This window comes from Pseudochaenichthys georgianus, chromosome 3 (genome assembly GCF_902827115.2).
Source record: "Pseudochaenichthys georgianus chromosome 3, fPseGeo1.2, whole genome shotgun sequence".
In the NCBI taxonomy this organism is placed as follows: Eukaryota; Metazoa; Chordata; class Actinopteri; order Perciformes; family Channichthyidae; genus Pseudochaenichthys; species Pseudochaenichthys georgianus.
The window spans coordinates 13,453,877-13,470,548 of NC_047505.1; the positions used below are offsets into that span (position 1 = coordinate 13,453,877).

Consider the following 16,672-nt stretch of genomic DNA (forward strand, 5'->3'; position numbering starts at 1 on the left):
AGCAAAACAATAAGAGACCGTGACATCTGGGAGGTCGGACAAACCTGCAGCAGAACACACAATAGCTGCTTCTAAGCATTCTGCATTCTGATACATCTGTGGGTTAAGACTTTTGATGGGCATAAATGGTGAACACGAAAAACATTTTAAATGTATTAAACTCCAACCAATTAACTACAAGAGTTGTGTTAATCCATACATGACCGGTAAAGACATTGTGGGGATGTCTGGAGCTCTGTCTCACACCATTATCCTCTCTACACTCCAATTATCCCTGTTCTATTATGAACAGACCAATAGGAACGCACAGCTCTTGACATCCCTATAATTTGACTGCTTTTGTGCACTGTAATTTCCCTCCATGTACTGGTTACTATGTGCCTGTGTCTGTATTCATGTGATTGCTTACCTTCAAAAGACTGGAAGATGATGGGTGCAAGGAGTTCCTGATACTCTTTGACTTGAGCTTGATTTCCTCGGAACACCCCTGCAACATGAATACACATTAGCAACAAGTACACACTTATTAATGATACTAAGTCTAGAGTTGGATTCAACTTTGTGTGACACATGACAACAACAGTTGCCTATTTCCTCCTCCTATTATGAACTAGCACTTTATATTAATTAAAACTATTGGTATTATATCAGTATTGATTTTTTGAAGCTTTGAAGAGGTAATTCGTTTCAAAACAATTGCATTATTGATATAAATTGTCCCTTTAAAAGCCCTATTCTGTCCTTAAAGTTAAATCTATAATATCAGACTAGATCAAGAGAATACCCAACCAGCTTTTTAGTTAACTGTATTGGTCATGTCATTTCAAAAGATATGATAATGTTTAAATGTCAGACACATTCAGGGCCATATCATTTCTGATTGCTTTTAGCATTTTTAACCTTCTTGTTATGACATCACTGTACTTTAAAGAGCCTGTGACACGGTTTTCCCCCATCATCCAAACCCATCAATTTGAGTAAATATGGTCCCCTTGAAAACCGTTACTGAACTGATTTTGGATATTTGTACTTTGATAACCATTAATCTGCCTTCAATGTTGACCATTTTCTGGATCTTCTCGCGGATTCTTCAAGTCCCGCCAAATGATGGGTGACGTCATTGCGGGCACAGCGCTCCAGCTGCACCGTCCAGGATCCCAGCTTCTGCATGTAAACCTTTATATATATATACAGTCAGATGTAAACGCACGACGGCGCACACAGCAGCAAGCTCAGACAGCGATGACAGGTTAATGTTGAACGTGTCTGAGAGCTCATATGAGGCTGAAGGATCGGTTTATGTTGTATCTGTTAGAAGTTTAGGAATGAGGTGCGTCAATATGGGCGATCATATGGTCATGTAGCCAGTGGTGGAATGGGACTACAAATCATCCCGGGACTCTCGACCGGCCCACTTCGGTACCGCTAGTAAATTGTCAACGGGGGGAGTGGGGGATGTCAGGGTGCTGTAGATAGTAAATGTAAATATGTAAATATTTGTGTCACTGCATCCTGGTAAAATACAAATATAATGTATAATGTCTGTGTCTTTGACATTAGCGCTGCTCGCCACCTGTGCCCTGTACTACGAAGCCAGTTCAACAGACCCTGGATATGTTTGAGTAACAAACAAACTAACAACAACAAACTAACAAACGAGATCTCGCTAAGCGGTCCTACGACGCTGGTTATCAACTCGGTAAATCAAGCCAGGGTTTCTCTCTCCAGCTGAGAGCGCGTTCACGTCTAAGACACGAGTGGATCTGACTTTAATTACATTTGTCTCGAGTGTTTCGTCAACATAATGTGTTAAATAATACTTCTGCATACAGTCTGTGACACTGAGTGTTGCACGGCCAGATGAGGCTGGAGAAGCTGACTCAGATAAGGAAATATATGATATATTATGATATTATATGATCGATGATCTGATTGAATGTAATATGAATGATAAGTGCGACACGTCAGCGTCTTCTCTGCATACGGCAGTTTAAACTGTATTTCCTTTATCCTGTAATATGACTTGAGAGATTTAAACTCCGCACACTGAGTGGATCTCTTTTCTATAGACGCCGGAGGCGGGCAGCGTCAGGTAAAAGAAGTTATTTAGCCTTCTCAAACCTGAGCCTCACGCGCCGCCTATGGGGGATGTGCTAGTTACTTATCCGACCGGCCCACTTCGGTACCGACCCATCGGGATTCGTCCCGATGGCCAGTCCGCCACTGCACCCAGCCCACGTAAACTGTCAACGGGGGAGCCACGCTGCGGGGAAACGGTGGACCTAGTGTCCCGATCGGAGTGGGAATAATAATAATAATCCGTGCATTGTATCCATTAATTTCCCCAACATTGTGGTAAAAAACCACACGTTTAATCCACGTTGGTGTACTACAACTACAAAAAGCATCGGTTTGTTTTCTCATCAGGAAATGCAGACCGGCTCAAACAAACGATCATTTAATGTATCATATGTTCGCCGAATTGACATGAAAGCACTAATAAATGTAGTTTCATCCACTTGAGTTTACAACCACAAAAATAATCGATTTGTTTTTATATCACATCCGACGGGAGGAAATTCAGCAGCTCTCACTCCCGATTTTTAATCCTAATGTAATCATCATCTTCACCACGATCATTTATGTTTATGTCGCCGAATTGACATGAAAGCACTGACGAATATGAATATACTGTAGTCAACTTCATTAAAACGTTATTAACGTGCCTAATCTCAGTAATTCACCATTTCTACGCATGACAACACACTTTGTCCGTGTTTGGCTCTCGAAGCGTTCCCGCATTGACGTCACTTCCGGCTTCCCCCAAAACTTCAAAATGAGTGAAGGAATTTCCCCGCGTTGTTCGAAATTATTGATGTTTAACGGAACGGTATCGCTTTTTCTTTTTTAAACTGACGGTTCGAGATTACTAGTAGCCCAATATTTCATTGCACAACAGTTGTTGGGATGCTGTCACAGGCTCTTTAAGTTGTATTGTTGGTACACAAGATTAGATAGAGTTTTGCTTTTTCAAGCGCCGTTTATCTTGTTTTTGGATCAGTTTGAAATGTTGTGATTTATGAGTTGTTAAAAGATGGTTCCATTAGGTTGAACAGCTTAATTTGTTTGAGATGGGACAACCGGCCTTAAATAAGATTGTTTGTTTGTCCTACAAAGGTTAGTGGAGTAGAAACCGACATGATGGTGATTTAATAATGCTTGGCGGAAACTAAACTCCTTACCTCAACTGACTGTTCCCCCACACACATTTCACACATCTCATATCTCTTAAAGTGTTTCTTAGTCCTCTAAAACCTTGCAAACACCAAAATGAAATCTCCTATCAAATGCTTCAAGACCGTCTTCTATCTTCTCAATGACTCAATGAGGCATTGAGACGGCAGCTTTGGTTAGAACAAGGCTTACCGTCAATCATCATGTGGATGAAAAATATGGGAAACTCGCACTCGATCCCATCAAAGAGCTGTAGAGAGACAGAGAGAAGGGGAATTATTACTTTTCCATTTCAGAAAGAGGCACAGGGACTTTAAATTAACGGATGGCTGCACTTTATGACACTGAATATGGAAGAGAATGGCACGGGGAAATATGTAAAGAAGACATGACATTGTGAAGGAAAATGTACAGAATACAAAGGGAACAACACAATTTCATTTCATCTCAAACCTTTATTTAGACAGATAGGTCCCTTGAGATCATGGATCTCTTTTACAAGGGAGACCTGCATCAATTTAGTTCCACATGAAACATAAAAACAACATAAAAACAAACAATAGAGGACATCATATTTACATATTCACCAACACTTACAAACACCCATAGTGTCAGAAAGCATCTCGTGCAGACGTGCCTTAAAAACATTCAGAGAAATACAATTGCTCAATTTTAATTTGGACTGTAGGCTGTTCCAAGCAAGTGGAGCTGCGCACATAAAAGCCATCTTACCTAAGACAGTCCTCACTCTTGGCACATCTAACAAGACCACATCCTGCGATCTCAGACAATAGCTGCCCGCAACTTTCTGCTTTACCAGAGAACAGATGTAATACGGGAGTTTGCCCAACATAGCTTTATAAATAAAAGTGTACCAGTGACTGAGCCTCCGTACAGAGAGTGATGGTAAACCTGCCTTGGTATACAGTGATGTGTAAGCGCTTTACAATTTGTGACAAATCTCAGAGCACTGTGATACGCAGCATCCAATTTGCTCAGGCAATAGGCAGGTGCATTCATATACAACAAATCCCCATAGTCCAGCACAGGTAAAAAGGTCACAGTGACTAGCCTTTTCCTGGCCTCAAGCGAGAAACAGGACTTGTTTCTGAAAAAGAAACCTAGCCTAACCCTCAGTTTTTTAAGCAGGTTATTGACATGAAGTTTAAAAGAGAGACAATCATCAAGCCAGATACCAAGGTATTTGTAACAGGCAACAACTTCAAGTTTTGTTCCTTGCGTAGTTACAATATCTAAAACAGGCTCTGGTGTCTTTTTTGCTTTTGAAAAGAGCATTACCTTGGTTTTATCCACATTTAAAAGAAGCTTTAATTCAGAGAGCTGAGTCTGAATAGTGTTAAAAACAGCCTGTAATTTAACAACAGCCTCCTTAATGGTGGGACCTGCACAGTACATCACAGTATCATCCGCATAAAAATGTAAAGTAGCTTCATCCACATTATCACCTACGCTGTTAATATATATGGAGAATAAAAGTGGTCCTAAAACATAATCTTGTGGTACACCATTAGAAATGTTTAACCACTCAGAAGACAGTCCATCAAAATGAACACATTGGGACCTTTCAGAGAGGAAGTTTACAAACCACCCCACTGCATGGCTGGATATGCCAATACTAAGTAGCCTCTGCTTTAAGATGAGATGATCAACGGTGTCAAACGCTTTGGAAAGGTCAATAAACAGAGCTGCACAACTCTGCTTATTATCTAAAATACTAGTAATGTCATTTACCACTTTCATTGTGGCAGTGATGGTGCTGTGTTTCTTTCTGAATCCTGACTGATGTTTTGACAGGATATCATTTATACATAAAAACTATAGGTTACTTACGTAACCCCAGGTCTCAGAGTAACATGAAGTGAGATGTCTCACTATGGGATGCGCCTCATCGCGGAGCAAACAGAAGCATCAATCTCATTACGCCAATCCTGATTGGCTGGTGATCTTGACGTCAGCGTCAGGGGAAATCACCCCCTATAAGTAGCCTGCGCCACGACGCATGCGTCATTCAAAATAAGCACCTCTTCTCGCTTCACCATAGCAAGGAGGGCCGTCTGGTGAGACATCTCACTTCATGTTACTCTGAGTACTGGGGTTACGTCATTCATAACACTCCGTTCGATGTCTCACTATGGGAAATTGTAGCTCCCGTATTGCCAGACGAGCTTATCTCGAAGATCACCGATCAACCAGAATTTAACAGGTGGAGTCCCGACTCAACAAGGTGCCCAGTACTGCTCGGGCCACGCTTGGAGCGGAGACGTCCAGTCTGTAAAAGCGGACAAAAGTGAGCGGCGAGGACCAGCTCGCCGCTGCACAGATGTCTTGGATGGAAACACCCTTGAACAAAGTCCAGGATGTAGCCAGGCCCCGAGTCGAGTGAGCCCGCAGACCCGAAGGTGCTTGCAAACTCTGACTCGTATAGGCCAAAGCAATTTCCTCCACAATCCAGTGGGAGAGCCCTTGCTTAGTAACAGGCTTGCCCTTGTGAGGTTTAGCACAGGACACAAAGAGTTGGTCATTAAGACGAAGCTCTTTTGATCTGTCCATATATGTGTGTAAAGCCCGGACTGGACACAATAGATCCTGCTGCTGCTCCCCGGAGGAAACCAGCGGCGGAGGAAATGCCTCAATGTCAATCGGGGTACACGAACCAACCACCTTTGGTGTAAAGGCAGGGTTGGGCTTCAACAACACTCTCGTTTGCCCTGGGGCGAACTGAGTGCATGAGGGATGTACAGACAGTGTATGGATATCACTGACCCGTTTAGCGGATGCCAGGGCCAGTAACAGCACTGTCTTGAGTGACAGATGTTTCATGTCAGCTCCTTCCAGGGGTTCAAATGGGGTCATTCTGAGCCCATTTAAAACCACTGCCAGGTCCCATAAGGGCACCAGCGACCTGGAGACAGGGAGGAGCCTGCGCGCTACCTTCATAAAACGGCAGACCAAAGGATGTTGGCTAGCCGTCTTACCCTCAAAGCCCACATGGCATGCAGCAATAGCAGCCAGGTACACCTTGATCGTGGAGAAAGCTCTGTGTTTATCGATCAAGTCCTGTAGAAATGATAAAATCACCCCGACAGGACATTGAAAAGAGATGTGTCCTTCTTGAAGGCACCACTCCTCAAACACCCTCCACTTACAGTCTAAAGAGACCTGGTGGAGGAAGCTCTCGCACTCTGAATAGTGTTTATCACCTTCTGAGGGAGTCCCACTGTATTCAGATTGTACCACTCACGGGTCAGGCCCATAGTGCCCCGCGCTCTGGGCGTGGGTGAAGGATCGCCCCCCGCTTGAGACAATCTGTCCCTGCGTGGTGGGGGCTGCCATGGCTGCCCGCACAACAGCTGATAAATCTCCGCCAGCCCGTACGTTGCGGGCTAGGGCGGAGCCATCAGGATACGTGTGTGGCGTTGCTCCTTCACTCTGGCCAGAGTTGGGGGTAACAGAGCCAGGGGTGGGAACACGCACAGAGGACCCAGAGGTCGATCGTGTACGAGTGCGTCCCCGCCTAACAGTGCGTTTAAAACGTGCATTAAAGAGAACAGCTGTCATTGAGCATTTTTTCTTTATGCGAACAGATTTAACGCGGCTCTGCCGTAACGCACCCACAGTGGACTCACGATCCTTGGATGAGGAGTCCAGTCTGCATAGAGTGGTGCACCTCTGGACAGTAGTTCTGTCCCGAGGTGCATAACTCCCGGTACATGCGTCGCTCTCAGAGAGAGGAGACGTCTGCTGCTCCAAGGGATCAGTTTGTGTGCCAGTGTGTGTGACTGGAGACAACGCAATCTCCCCTGGCGGTTCATACACGATATCATGTTGTCTGTCCTCACGAGGACATGGTGTCCTCTGAGAGAAGGCAGGAAGCATTTTAGGGTGGGGAACACCGCTAAAAGCTCCGGGTGATTTACGTGCACCCGCTGAAGGTATCTGCTCCAGAGACCCCTCACCGGGCGACCTTCGTAAATACCCTATCAGCCTGTCCGACATGCGTCCGTGGTGACCACCCTCCGTGAAAGGACAGCACCCGTAGGCGCGTCCCGCACTAGAAAAGTCGGGTGTAGTGCCACTACGCATTTCATAATAATAACCAATACTCTCTGCACGCCGTGCCACGCAGGGTTTAGTTTTATTATGAGACCCATGTTGAGCAGGTGCTTTACGAGGACATTTGTCTGCGTAATCTGACTCCGCTCGGTGGGCATTATAGGTAAAACCCTCCTTTCTAGGAGAGAGAGAACCTCTCTCTCCAGAATGTGGGTTGACTCTCTCCGGGCTTGTGAAAACAGATAGTGTGTAACTGTTTTGAGAAGCCCAAACAGATGTTGTGAGTATCTCCTGCTGTATGCTCCTTAGAGCCAGCTGAGATGTCACTCTTACGGCTCCAGCCGGCACTGCGCATGCGTGTGACGGTGGTGCCTTCACGACCCCAGCCGGCACTGCGCATTCTCGTGACGGTGGTGCCTTCACAGACCCGTCAGTAATCCGCCTTTTGAGAGATGCCGTAGCTGCTCTCAGAAGGGGAACAGTTGACGGGCTGTTTATTGGTTTTATTGATTTTCTTTTCATTTCTTTGAGCTGCGCGCTCGGCCTGAAGCCTGGATGCGTCAGCGGCAAATGTTTTATAACAAAATAATCAATCAACGTGTGACATGTGTTTGTGCGGACTTGAGGATGACGTTGAGGCATCTCTCGAGGCGGCGGGAACACATTCAGAGCTGGGGAATGAACTTCCAGCTCTGTCACAGAGGGGAGAAGGAGGGGCTGTCACGCCGCTCGCTTCTTCTTCCTCGACTGCTGGCCGAAATTCTGGGTTGGCTGCGCCTGAGCTGCAGCCGGAACCGGAGATTTTCTAGGCCAGCTTGCCCTTGTCTCCAGCCTGGGCTGAGGACTCGGGGCGGGCTGCGACCTCTGCTGACCTGGTACTTTAAACCGAGCAGAGTTCGAGGTAGCTTGGGTGAAGGACTGCTGCTGCGAAGGCAGCGGCTGGACCCTTCGAGGGAGGCAGAGGTGGAGTGCCTCCTCCTCCTTCTTCTTCGTCTCGCACCTCCTCTGCATGGAAGCGAGAGAGGAGCCGAAAATTCCCTCGGGAACGATGGACATATCCAGCACATCCTCCTTTTCCCGGTCTGGGAGGTTGGTGAGGTTGAGCCATCTCGCTCTTTCCTGCACCACCATGATCCCCATCACCTTGCCCGTGGCCTGGACGGCGCAGCGTTGGACACAGAGGCAAATATCCGTGACCGCTGCCATCTCGTCCAGAGTGGCTGCCCCCGGGTTACCCGACAGGTCCTCGCAGAGCTCCGCTTGGTAAGCGGTTAGCAGCGAGGATACATTCAGGGCCCTGGCGGACAACACTGCAGCTTTGTAGGACTTTTCAGTCATTGTCGACTGAAAGCGGTCCGACTTAGCTGGCAGCGTGGGGTTCCTGCTCGGTGACGGGCCCACCTTCGGTAGGAGGTGGGCCGCTACCAGCGGTTCCATGGGCGGTATGCGGAGCAGGCCGAGCTTCTCCATTCCGTCGCAGTCTAGGGAGGAGGCACCCTGGATTCTCTCCACGAGACCGACACCTCATCCAACATCTCCGGGAAGACCGGAAGGAGTTGCCTCTTTTTCCCCGCTGCTTGGGGAAGATGTTTCCCCTCGTAGCGGGACCTGGAGGTCTCCTTGGCCATTTCAGGCCATGGGACGTTTAGTCTGGCCGCAGCGCGTTTACACATGGCCTGCAGGTCATCCTCCGCGGGTGAGACCATGGTGAGGTCTAACCGGGAGCCCCAGCTTGGTAAAGCGCGGGAATCCGTTCCCGCGTGTCTTGTCGTCACCGGGTCCCGGCCTGCCAGGGCGCGGGATTCCGGTTCTGTAGCCATCGCAGATAATGAGCCCCAGACCGACGCGGAGAGGGGTTCACTCTGTGGCGGACGCACCCGTGTCTTGACTGCCGGCCGGCGGGTCCGTGGACATGGGGGGGTCCTGTTCCGACAGGCTAGCTTGTCGTGCTAACCGTCGGCGGAGGCTCTTTACAGGGTTGTCGATAGCGCCTCGGGCATGTTCCAGCCCGAGGCAGGACGAACAGACCTGGTGTGTGTCTGTGCCCGAGATCTTCAACCCGCAGCCGCAGAGTCGAGCCACCGAGTCCCTGACTCCTCTGGTGTGAGGGAGAGGGGCGTCCATCTTGTTCGCCTCGTGGCGTGGAGAAGGCCCGCTCTCAACAGGCAGGATGGGAGAAAATATGTTACCACCTTGTCCTTTAATCCGGAGAAAAGGACGGTGTGGGTCTTTTATTCCCGGAGAATACTGACTGGTGTGACAGTATGCTCTTTTTAATCCTTTCTTCCTCCGTGGAGAAGAGAAAAGAAAAAACTTCCTCGCTACCGTGGTGTCGGTAGAGAGGGAGCGAGCTAGCAACAGGTGTGCTGCTAGCTTAAAAAATCGGACCTACCTTACTTTCTCGGAAGAGAAGGGCGAGGTCGATTTTAATACTAACTTAGTTAGTAATACCGTCTTCCTGCGAAGCAGAAGGAGTAGCCGGCGAGCGCCCGTCGACCGAAATGGGTATTTGGGTTCAGTCTGTGGACCGTTAAGCTTGTCCGGCTACTGTGAGATGTGCTCTGAAGCGAGAAGAGGTGTTTGAATGACGCATGCGTCGTGGCGCAAGCTACTTATAGGGGGTGATTTCCCCTGACGCTGACGCCAAGATCAACAGCCAATCAGGATTGGCGTAATGAGATAGATGCTTCTGTTTGCTCCGCGATGTGGCGCATCCCATAGTGAGACATCAAACGGAGTGTTATGAATGAGAACTCCTTTACAATCCTTATTTGAAAAGGTAATTCTTCTGCAATGCAAACGTGTGCGGCTTGTTTTGAGGACATTTGAAGGTATGAGACGTGGAAAGTTTTATACATTGACAAATACATGAATTGAAAATTGAAAATTGGATCATTTTAGTATTTGATGTCCATATGACGTCAGGCTTACATACTTGGTTAGATATAAAAGGCTAGAAGATACAATCATGTACCTTGGAGATGAAATGGTTGAAATTGGAATAGATGCACTGAACTGTGAGACAACCACTGTCAGCCAGTGGGAAACCGTCGTTACTGGTGTCATTTTTAGTTTTCAGAGAATACCCTGGAACACTCAAATAAAACAAACAAAAAATCGATTTAATTATATAAATGAAATGTAATAAAATGCAACCAATTAGATCTTGTTCTGGGTCTCTGGGTAGAATATCCTTCAACCAAGGTATTCTACGTTGCACTGAATGAGAGCGTACGTTTGGACTGACAGTTTGATCAACCAATCATATATTGATTTGTAGCCAATGGGCGTATTCTTTCAGAATTTCCCTCGGTTCCAGGGGACTCTAGAAGGCCCGCTAGTTCACTGGCTCGAGACAGAGGATCTCTAGATAATAATAATAATAATAATAATAATAATAATAATAATAATACATTTATTTTGGGGGGCGCCTTTCATAACACCCAAGGACACCTTACAGGGTTACAGATTTACAATTTACATTTACAATTTTACCTTACAAATTAAAACAGTGGATTTAGTGAAGTATCAGCTGGGGTAAGACAAGACAAACAACAGGAAATTGACTACAAAAGGACACAAAAGGACACAGGGTACAGATTATAAAGAAAATGCCAGTTTGAACAGGTGGGTTTTGAGTTGGGTTTTGAATGATTGTTATGGAATCAGACGGATGTGTCGTGGCAGGGTGTTCCAGAGTCTGGGAGCCGAGCAGCTGAAAGCTCGAGCACCCATGGTTTTATATAGATGAATGCGACGAAGCAATTCATGCCGTTTTATACCTCAACAATGGAATTATGATCAGTAGAAATGGCCATGTCATGGGACCTTTAAAGAAGCGAGTATTAATGATGAAGCGCTCAGAGTAAAAAACAGACACTATGTTAACACAGGGCTTAACCATGCAGGGAGTCAGTTCCAGGGCCCTGCTTGCTCCTGGCTAATGTCCAGTTGAAGGAAAGAAAGATGGATGAAGTAAGAGTCAGGCTCATTAAGCAACGGTAAATCAGAGACTCTTGGGCCTACAGAATATAGCTACAGTAGCAAACTAGATCAAGCTAATGTACGTGACGGGCAGCTTGCAGGACTCTGTGAGACGGAAGGAAATGGACAGTGTTCACATCAGTGGTGTTCTATTTCGTCCCTACTGACCGCCAGAGGCGGTGCTTTAAGCACTGGATATGTCCATCGCGCTCATGCGCAGCTCGAGTACCAATAACAACAAAGTCACCTGTGACCCACGTCAGAGGATCTGTTCCTTTCATCTTCTCGCTGCGCGAGGGTACCGTGGCTACATTTTTGTAGCCTACAGCGTTCAGGTTTGAACGTTTGATCTGAGGGATTTCTCTGCAAGCAGCTGGCCGCGTGCAGCTTCGCAACTGACAGTCGGAGCTACGGGGCGTTAACGCGTCCTCCAGGTGCTGTGGCCGGCTGTGCGCTGTGCAGAGCCTCGACAGACAGGTTTGTGTCAGCTTGTTGCTGGTGATGGCTGTGTCCCTGCACCCTCTCCCAGCCAAGTTGTCCTGATTGCCGTCTTATTTTTTGTTTGGCTTAGACTTTCTGGTGACGACAGTGTTCCCGCTTCCTGTCCCATAAAGTTGCCCTTATGCTCTTTTGAAAGTTCTGCTTGTGGCGTTGTGCCCGAGCTATCATTAGCATTTGAGTCCCAGCTTTGGCTGTGTCCCTCATTCAATTTACTATGGAAAGCCCAAACTTTAAACCCGTTTTTCGTTTAGATGCAGAGAGTAAGGTAAGTACTTTCTATTTCTTAGAAGCTAATTATCTGGTCTTAACATTGTGTTCTGACTTGGTCGCTTGATTGTTAGCAGCAGCCGCTTGGCTAACACCTTGCATGTACTGTTAAGCTTCATTATTTAACTCAGCCGGTGAGGGCAGTGCTTTCGCTCCCGCTCCCGGTAAACGTATGGTTGCAGTAGCGCTATATCGTTGTATTTACTGATCCTAGTACTAGACTCCTAGCACTAGACTCCTAGCACTAGGACGATATGCAGAGCACAATCTTCACTGTGTGCTGTGTGCTCTGCATGTATGGCCATTAAGGAGGATTTCATCCTCCCAATATTATATTGTCTAGTGGGCAGCCGCCTGCCATTAAGGAGGATTTCATCCTCCCAATATTATATTGTCTAGTGGGCAGCCGCCTGCTGGTAAGGAGAGTTATTGCCACTCACGCATGCGCAGTTCGTACGTGCTCGGCTGAAGTCTTTGCGGTGTCTGGTTCCAGTGCAACACATGGCCAACACGCAGGAGAACACGCCGACGCAACAGAGTGAGCAGAGATAGACTGCGCAAAATATACAGATAGCAGGAGACAGAGAACAGCCATGGTCAGATAGGAAAACATTCAGGATGGAAACTGAACTAAAGAGAACATTTGAAACTTTAGCAGTCTGCGTGATCTGCCTGCAGGGAGGGGCGGGCCGGCCCTGCGAGTAAAGTAACGAGTTACTTTATGTAGAGAGTAACGAAGTAGTGTAATACTTAAGTAATATGTAATATATTACTTTTTTTTAGTAACGACTCTGCTGAAATGTTACATTTATAATTTGTAGTTCAGGACCAAGGACAATGCAGCTTCCTTGCATTGACAGTTATCTGTGCTGAATTTCCTTTGTCTCATTTTTAATGTTGTGACCTGTCTGGTTTAAATGAGTGTGTTGCTGCTTTGATGAAGCCTATTTTGATAACGTTTCAAATTCATTTCTGAAATATTTCGTTACTAAATATTTCATGAGTAATATAGTTGTCTTTGTTACATTTTATTTGGCATTTGTAAATAATTATGCACATTTACAGATATTTTACATATGAGTGATAACACGTGTTATCAGGGCTATTTTGCACAATAGGTGTGCCTTGAGATTTTGACTTGTCCTTTGGTGTGCCTTGGGCACAAAAAGCTTGGGAACCACTGGCTTAGACAACAGTCCCTTCTAGATAGTGGACGTTCTCACTCCACTCTGAATTTATGTGGATGCAATTTCTGCCCGACATGTTCGGGTCGACGGCGCCACGGCGGGGTGCCACAGGTCGGTGTCCCTCTTTATGAGAAGGGGCTTGGGACCTGCCCCTGCTGCCGGATGCCCTATCATCTCCTCCCTTCGAGCCCCTGGCCCAGGTGGGGCTTAGGTGGCTGCCCACGAAGGCAGCATTTCTGCTTGCCATAGCCTCAGGGAAGCGAGTCGGGGAGTTGCATGTCCTCTCCATAAACAATACATGCCCGAGGTGAGACTCTCAGGCGTTGCCCTTTGGGCAAATGTGGCATTCCCGCTCGGGGTCCTTCCACAAACCCACTTCAATCAGCCTGCCCAGCTGGCACACTTTGACATTCAGGAGTACGGCACGTCGAAGTTGCTGTGCCCTGGGGGTGCCCAAAGGGCGTATATCAAGGCTACGGCCTTTATACGGCAGGAGGAGCAACTCTTGATTTTGCCCTGGCGGCACTAAAGGAGGTTATGCCCTCTAACCAGTGGCTGCCCCACTGGGTTGTCGATACCATCTCACAGGCTTACGGGGCCAGTGGCCGCCCCCTGCCATCAGGCTGAGATGCCACTCTACAAGGAGCATCTCAACATATTGGGCTGCCCTGAGAGGGGTGCCCCTGGAGACCACCGCGGCGTCGTGGGCGTCTTCTGGCACATTCTCCAGTTGTCATCAGGTCAATGTCGCCACTCCCCATTCTTTGGGCGTGGTCCTTTTGCCGAGCTCCGCTGCTTCTAGTGGTGAGCAAGGGCTTGGATTCTTCATGACATTGTTGGTATAAGTCATCCAGTGCTTAAAGCACCGCCTCTGGCGGTCAGTAGGGACGTCATAGAACCGCAGTTACAGCCGTAACTATCGATTTGTGTTCACACTTCAAAGAGTTTCTATAGTGTCCAACTTTTCATTTTAGCATGCCGGAAGTCTGAAATGCCAGAATAATTCCCTTTTGTTTTTGTTGCCACTGTTCCTCCTGATGCAAATGTAATAATACAAAATACACTAGAGGACACCGACAGTAATTCCAACCCTGTGTTGCAGAAAGACAAAAAGTGGTCCTTGAATCCTTGAAATGGCAAAAGTGTTTTTATTCCTTGTTCTGAACTAAATTATCTGGGACACAGATATTCTTATAAAACATACATTTCATCAATGGAATTTCAATTGGGTTGGTGACTGTAGGCTTGTGATTTACATGTTCAAACTGTTTATTGGCCCTCGTATGGAAGAAGTGCATTTGTTTATCCACGTATTAATTAAATGAAACATCCCCCAGATATACACTTTACATGATTGACAGATCGATATGTGTGAATAACGGATGACGTACCAGGGACTGTGAGTGTTTTCAGACGACAGAATGTAGAGAATTCAAAGCCAGCATGTGGCAGCAGCTGGAGTGAATTCTCCGGAACAAACACTTGAACTGACATAAACACCATTATTTGTTGGATTATTCTCTGAATCTTACTCAGCCATAAATCCTATTATAGATCACACATCATGTTTGTGTTGAGTGCCACACTAACACAAACCTTCATTTGGTTACAAGTCACACGCAGAGAAGACAGTCGAGTGAATCACAGCCTTATTAATCCCAATAATTCAATCCCAGCTTGTTTATGCTCCCCTAAAGAGGATCAGACTAAAGCGGCTCTATAAAGGGCTCACACACATTTTCATGGACAACATCAAAACTTTTCAATTACTTTTCAAGGACAAACAAATGCTACTTTCCCCTAAATGTAAAAAATATATATTGTATGAGGGTCAGTCCATTCATTATTGTTATATCTTTTTTATTTGCCTTACAAGCAGTCAGTCTGGCGCTGGATTTTAAGCATGAGGGGACATGATGCTGATTGTACTATCAGTGTATTCTAAATGTATTTTATATACATTTATTTCTTGATGTCTGAAAACTATGCAGCAGCTTTAATATGTAGTCTACATACTACCTCATGTTTGATGGCTCGCTTGTGACCCATACGTTGGTCATTAGTGAGACATATGAAATGTACACTTGCCTGCCATTATTAAAACCAAATCAGATTCAAACATATTTTTTGTTAGCTGGCAATCTTACAGCGGGAGTTGTGGCGTGGGGGGAAATGAAGAAACCTTTGTGATAATAGACAAATGTTGTCACACATTGAATATATGATAGCTACAGTATGTTACACCTACAGATAGTGCTTTTGCTTATGTTAACCATGGAAGATCCTTTGAACATTATCCAGTGTGTGTGTGTGTGTGTGTGTGTGTGTGTGTGTGTGTGTGTGTGTGTGTGTGTGTGTGTGTGTGTGTGTGTGTGTGTGTGTGTGTGTGTGTGTGTGTGTGTGTGTGTGTGTGTGTGTGTGTGTGAGCGATGTTACAGCCACAGAAAATACATTTGCTGTTTTTTTCAATTGTGTGAAAGGCTAACATGGAAGAATTCTTAATATACTTTATTTCCTCACACTATGCTCAAGATTTTTCTGAAACTTCAAACTGTTTTAGTAGTTTCATGACCTGAAACATGCGCTTTTCTTAATTCCAATATTTTTCCAGTCTTTAAGATGACTTTGGGAACCCACTCTATATTAACAGAATAACTATTTCACCAAGTAGTAAAAACACCAAAACATCATCGGGTCAGCTTAATAAAGAAAAAATAGAGACTGTGCGCGCGTGCATTTAAGCCCATTTGACTATAAATGCCACCATTCGTGGTTATCTTTGCCCCTCATCTTTTCCAACGATTATCCCTCTGGTGGAAGATAAAACAGATGACATCCTAATGCAATGACAAATGGCCGATAAAGCTGGCACACAGAAATATATGTGGGAGCTGCATTCACTTTCAGCACGCAGATAGGGGTGTTTTAAGGCTCAAAATGTGCTTCTTTAAATATTTAATGTATGCATCCTGTGATGATGCAGGTATACTTGGCTTCAAACTGTGCATTTCAGCAGAGATGAGAAGCAATTAGGAGCTATCAGCGGCTGAGAGAGGGGTGAAAAGGAGGCGCATAAAGAGATACAGAAACAGGGGAGGGTTTTTCTAGAAGGAGGGAGGCAGTCACCCAGTGAGGCTGTGCTTTTTGGCCCGTTGAGGCTGTAAACAGGCAGGGTCCCCTGGAGTGTTGCGCCTGAGCAGCTCGACTGATTGGTAAAACTGTCTATCACACAGGCTGTTGCTCTCTGTCAATGGTAAACAGACAAGGAGCAGACACATCTGCCCTGCTGTGAATTCTCTTCTAAACACAAACAACAACTTCACTTCCTGTCTTCCACAGGGAGACCTGGTCTACCTGTGACTGGTTCCTTCCCAGACAGAGTCACTCAGAATTTAATTACGAAGTGTTTAAGATCATTCCTCAGA

The 16,672-nt window shown here is 46.1% G+C and overlaps 1 protein-coding gene across 3 annotated transcripts in view; it reads right to left on the bottom strand.

The window, feature by feature from the left end:
- Nucleotides 1-16,672, bottom strand: part of phkb (phosphorylase kinase, beta) — a 200,326-nt gene that overhangs the window by 122,103 nt on the left and 61,551 nt on the right. For all 3 annotated transcript variants that reach the window (XM_034105177.1, XM_034105160.1, XM_034105169.1), the window contains 2 exons: nucleotides 3,427-3,484; nucleotides 410-487 (listed from right to left, as the gene is read on the bottom strand). In XM_034105177.1, coding sequence (XP_033961068.1) covers nucleotides 410-487; nucleotides 3,427-3,484 — 136 coding nt within the window. The remainder of the gene's footprint in view (nucleotides 1-409; nucleotides 488-3,426; nucleotides 3,485-16,672) is intronic.